General features: G+C 37.2%; 1 protein-coding gene across 1 annotated transcript in view; it reads right to left on the bottom strand.

The window, feature by feature from the left end:
• LOC107737663 (low-density lipoprotein receptor-related protein 1-like) overlaps positions 1-6000 on the bottom strand; it is a 130317-nt gene that overhangs the window by 4907 nt on the left and 119410 nt on the right. Inside the window, exons 78-86 of the mRNA XM_016549255.1 lie at positions 5648-5824; positions 5397-5537; positions 4941-5105; positions 4681-4842; positions 4359-4527; positions 4150-4251; positions 3755-3825; positions 3490-3583; positions 1506-1650 (exon numbers count right to left, since the gene is read on the bottom strand). Of these exons, the coding sequence (XP_016404741.1) occupies positions 1506-1650; positions 3490-3583; positions 3755-3825; positions 4150-4251; positions 4359-4527; positions 4681-4842; positions 4941-5105; positions 5397-5537; positions 5648-5824 (1226 nt within the window). The remainder of the gene's footprint in view (positions 1-1505; positions 1651-3489; positions 3584-3754; positions 3826-4149; positions 4252-4358; positions 4528-4680; positions 4843-4940; positions 5106-5396; positions 5538-5647; positions 5825-6000) is intronic.

The raw sequence follows: 6000 nt of genomic DNA, 5'->3' as shown, positions 1-6000 counted from the left end.
ATGAGCACGGCGCTTTTAACCTATTTAAAAGCGACGGAAAGCGAGGAAAAGAGGGAAAATTCAAACAAACTAAAAATTAACAATTGCTTTACTCCGAATTGCCGCTATTTCAAAGTGAAAGTAAAATGCGCACGCCGCTTTTACAAGCTATTTAAAAGCGAAGGAAAGCGAGGAAAAGAGGGAACGCCCCGCCCCTACGGTGATACCGGTATTACCGGTGTTGTCACACGTCGATTAACCGGTGGGAAAATTTCCTCACCGTCACAACCCTAATCGGCATATCGGCAAAAATCCAATACTGTGCATCCCTAATATACAGTATGAAAAATGGATATTCAAGACAAACGTTTAGACTGCAAAAGTGAAATAAAAGTTAAATAATGTCTCCAACCAAACTAATATTTAAATAAAATATATATAATCATATATTAGGCCCTATTTAAAATTATGTAAAATATTTTCTTTTACCAAACTAATAATTAAAAAGTTTAATATATGATCATATATTTATTTTATAAAATAGAAAAATATTTTAAAAACTATTTAAATTATTTTGATTTCAATCGATTATGATTGTATTTAAATATTGTATTTAAAGTTTTGGTTGAAATATATAAATTTTTTCACACACCCACACTGATATATATAAATCAATCAAGAATAATAACTAAATACAATAATAACAATAAAAAATTATATATAATTGAATATAACATAATATTAACATAAAATATATATGATATAAAATATAATTGTGTAATATTGTCATTTTGATTTTAATGATATTAGACAATAATTATAAACTATAAATATATTAAAATATTTTATATAATTCATATATTATATAAATTTATTTATGTTTTTACGCCACATCAGCAACAATGTCTATATTCATGGCAATATTAACAGTATCATTTCAATATATCATTTACAGTAATATAACATTTTCTTAAGACACACTCACTATACAAAAACATACAAATAACAAAATGCTATTGTTTTTTTCCAGGAGATACCTTTTTAAAAATGTCTTTTAATTTATTTTCTGAATAAAAACATTGTCTAATTTCATTTAAAATTGGACATTCTATTAAAATACGTTTTACACTCAAAAGATTCTTACATAAGTCACAAACTGGTTTCTCCTCCCCTTTCAATAAATATGAATGAGTGTGTCTTGAATGTCCAATTCAACATCTTGTATATACAACCTGGTCATATCTATTTTCAAAACAGTTAATTTACTACTGGATTCACCTCATATATTTTGTTGTATATGCATTCATTCTATTCACCATTCATATATTATACAAAACATTAAATTATTTTATACTTTAATATTAAACATTTCAGCGCAAAGAACATTTCAGCTGAAACTAACAATTACAAAATATATACTTTAAAATATACAATTATAATAAATAATATTCTAAAAATCTAAATGACAAAAATATAGTACATAAGACCCCTACCAGGGGGTTGGAGAATAACATAAAGGTGTCAACCTTATCTGGATCCAGAGTGAACTCAGAGTCCAGCAGCTCCCCTGCGTCATCGTCAGGCTCTCCTTCGTAAATCTTGTACGCTGGGTTCCCGATCTCAACGTTCATGGCTCCGTTGGTCATCCTCTGGTGCTGGAATCCTTTAGCGCTGCGGACACAAACACCAGTAAGCAGTTACATCTTTGTCCAAGCTTCTTTGCAACACACCTCTGCAGGCCGAGCCAAGGCACAGGAAGTTACACTCACACACACAAAGTAGCCTATCTCCAAGCAACTCACAAACATAGACACACAGCTACATCCACCAGGGTCTCTCCTGCCATATAAACACAAGTGCAAGGAGCCATGACACTTTGAGGAACCATCCATGTGCTTTCAGGTGGAGACTGCCAGCCAGAGTGAGCAACTCTGCAGGGTCTTAGAGAAAGCTGGATATCCACAAGACATGGTCCACTACGGTCAATGAGGTGCCAAACACTTAAAGCACAGCGACACTGCTCTCACGGACATATAAAATGGACACACGATGGCGCGAGGAGGAGTGAGAGGGACAGGACGCAGCCCAGCGCTGCGTCTTGCACCAACCAGTTGATCTATTTTAGCTGTCGTCAATAGATCCCTGTGTTGAAACTGGTAAAAACCACAGGAATACCACAGTAACAGCACAGGATCAGGCAGGAGAAGCAGGGAGAAAGAGAGGTAGAGTATGATGATGGGGGAGGAAGAGAGGAGAGGATGGACTAGAATGGGACCCTGCTGTTATAGAGTCAGAGTTACCGCGAACATCTGGAGCTGGGTTTGCCCCGCCTCACAGACCTGAGAGACAGAAAGATGCAGTTTAACCACAGAGAGAGAAAGTGAGAGAGCTGGAAATTGAGTTTAGTGTTAAATTAAAGTGGAATGTGCAGGAATTAATGCTCTAAAGCAGGGGGGTCTTCAACAGGGTACTGAAGTGGGTCTGCTAATTATTGTATGAGCTTAAGGCCGGGACATACCAAGGCGACTTCAAAGAACTAGCAGCGACGAAAGCCGACGGTGTTGTCACCTTGCGTCGACAGCGTCTGGACCACAAAGCTGCGCTTGAACACACTGCACAGACTACAGCCGATTGCAAACTAACACATGCGTTCTCTGCGCCTGCGTCAGAGGAACTGACTGTCTATATCAGCAGCTATCAATTGTATATATTCCTCATTCAAAAGGAGAAACCGAAACAAGGATATACGAGATATACGCCGATATACTAAACGTAAACAAAAAAGTGCTTTCTTACCATTTTGAATATCAGTTATGTTGATAAACTATCTTCATTTTAAGCGGCTCATGTTTTTGTGAAAATATCTTTGGTAAGATCACGTAATATTAGAACAGCCTTCTGTCTGTGCTGCCTTTATTTATTTGCTCATTTTCATCACTTTCGCTTTAATTCGCGGGCACGGACTCGTTCGCTAAACTGAACATCCAATCAGAGTTCTCACTCTCGCTGACGGCCCCGACGTTAATTCAACATGTTGAATCGGGCTCACCAACTTTAGACTAAATCCCGGCCTTAATATGTATTCAACAAAAATCCATTTTATAACATGATAATTAAAATCAATGTAGAATTACAATTATAAAATAATAAAAAACAATTATATAATTACATGTAAAATATTTCCTTTAACCAAACAAATATTTAAAAATTTATAATATAATCATACCCTTATCATACAAAATAATTATGTACAATTATACAAAATAATTATGTACAATTATTTCCTTCAGTCAAACAAATATAGTATAATATATAATCATGTAATTATTATATAAGGTCTATCACCAAAACTAAGGCCCTCGAACTGAAAAAGTCAAAGATCCCTGCTCTACAGCAAAATGAAGAAGATGTCAGGAAAAAAGTCTGATCAATACACAAAATAATTTTGGCTATAGCCCTGGAGTGTCTCTGAGTTCCTTTATACACACTGAAATTGTTATATGTACTTACCCACGCATTCTCTTCTTGTACCACAAGATGGAACCAACCACTAACAGTGCAAGTAAGAGCAGTAACACCACTGGGATGACCACTGACGGAGTACCTACACAAAGAAGAAACATGCATCATTATTATACTATTGCACAGATTTCTTCATAGCAACAGGCATACAAAAAAAAAAAATCTTTGCCAATGCAAAGCTTCTTTTTGTTTACCTTGCCAAACCAAATTGAATATGAATCTGAGAGTGATGTAACCAAATGCTGGCACTTACTTCCAGAGTCTGAGTTTTGAACAGGGGCGACATTGAGCTCACAGCGGAAACCTGACCAGCCTGTGTGACACCTACATAACACACACTATACATTACTGGCAATCCTTATACAGAATCATGTTATTATAGGTTTTTAAGATCATGCTATAGACAAGTTTGTCAGCTATCTCAAGTACAGAATTCAGGACATTCAGGTAGATTATCTTTTATCTGGGGTACCACAAGGTTCAGTACTAGGCCTATTTTTGTTTTCTATTTTCTATATTCTATTTGCAGTTTAATTGTCCATTTTATGTGGATTTTATCTGTTGGTGTTTTTTCTTTTTACTTTTTGCCAACAAAACATTTGCAAGAACATAAAAGCAATTTCTTTTATACAGCTCTGTCCACTTTACCTGCACTGTGGCAGCATAGTATGAGGGTCTACAGAACACTGGCCCTCAATGCAGAAGTCATCACAGGTGTAGCACGTAGGCCGCTGGATGTCATTAGCGCATCTACACAGAAGAACATAAATTATCATAGCACCCACATAAACAGCACACAACTGATCCATATTTATACGACTATAAAAGCCCAGTGAGTTGAATGTGCTGGTACATACTTGCATGTTATCCCGTTGCCTAGCACTTCACACTTGCCCGTGCCACAGTATTCACACTTGTTCAGCTCACATTGCGGACCAAAGTACGACTCAGAACACTGGCAATGTTTAGTGCCGTTCATCATCTCCATACAAGTACCTCCATTCTTACAGAAGTCCTCACAATGACCTGCACAGATTGATTCCCAGTACATATTTGACTTTGTTTCATTTATTAGTAAGACTTCTGTTTGGATGCAAACAGCTAATAAAAAAACATTAAGAAAATGGAGATTTTAGAAAAGACTGAACCCTCTTTAAGGTGACAAGTAGTTAAACTCACTGTACTGGCACTGGTCACCCAAGAAGCCCTTTGGACAACGGCAGGTTGGCTGGTTGCCCTGGTTGACAGTGCAGTTGCCCCCATTCTGGCAGTAGTTGTTGCAAACATGCAGGTTACATTTGGGGCCAGTGAAGCCAGTCTGACAGCGGCAGGTAGGAGCACCTGAAGAGACGAAACAGAAAGTGTTGCTGATGTAGCTATAAAGATAAATGTGCAGAACCCTGGCCACAAAGGCACAATGTGTCTGTGAGTGTGTATACCTGTGCGTGACGGGGAGCAGGTTCCTCCGTTCTGACAGTAGTCTCTGCACTGGTTGATTTCACAGCGTTCTCCACTGTAACTGGTGGGGCAGCGACATTTGGGTTGGTTCCATGCGTTGAGGAAACAGCTGCCACCATTCTGGCACTGAACATTACATGTAGGAGCTAAAGGAAAAATATGTTAAAGATGACTGTCTGAATGAACATCTTAAGTTTTATAATTTAATCATGTTGAGAAATGCCTAAGAAATTAATTTATGCTCATGAAGTATCAGAAAAAAATATTTTATTAAATATCATAAATGCATTCAATCAAGCTAAAAAAATTGCACATGCACAATATTTACCATGTAAAATGTTTTTTTCCCCCTATATTTCAGTGTAATAAGTAGCTTCAGCATTGTTCTGGCTGTGGTATAATATGAATTAGGATATAGTGTGAAAGTAGGTTCTTACTGAAGGGGGACTGGGTCGCTGGTGGCACCTCAGTACAGGTACCGTTGTCAGGGATGTGGTCATTAGGGCAGGTGCACACTGGCCCACTGGGACTGAGTAAACACAACCATTCACACTTCTTCCTATCACATGGGTTAGTCACTGTAAAAAAAAAAACACGTTTTAGATAGCAGAAAAAACACACACTCATATTCGCAGTCAGACCCTAAAAAATGTGTCCAAACCACAAACACTTTCACACAGACACTCACTCTCAGGCTGTTTGTAGCGGTGATATAGGACTATGTCAGTTGCGTGGTTGATGCCAGTGGTCAGATTCTCCGCCTGACCTTTGCCAAACTTGTTAACCCGGAAGACAAAGTTATTGGTGTAGGTAACACCATAAATGTAATCCTCAAAGATATCAATGCTGAAGGGGTGGAGGAGGTCTGTAAGAAATTAAGAGAAGCTGATTAATGTTTAAAATATTACTGTTTTGTACAGTTTCTTTAACCATATAAATGGTAGCCTTTGTGAGTATTAAAAAACAAACAAACGTTTGAACGGTAGTGTATATTATATTGTAGCTAAATATACATTTTAGCAGATACAGTCAAGGATAAGC

The sequence above is a fragment of the Sinocyclocheilus rhinocerous genome, unplaced genomic scaffold (genome assembly GCF_001515625.1).
Source record: "Sinocyclocheilus rhinocerous isolate Xijiao unplaced genomic scaffold, SAMN03320098_v1.1 scaffold72, whole genome shotgun sequence".
NCBI classification, from domain to species: Eukaryota; Metazoa; Chordata; class Actinopteri; order Cypriniformes; family Cyprinidae; genus Sinocyclocheilus; species Sinocyclocheilus rhinocerous.
This window is presented reverse-complemented; position numbering and strand designations above follow the sequence as displayed.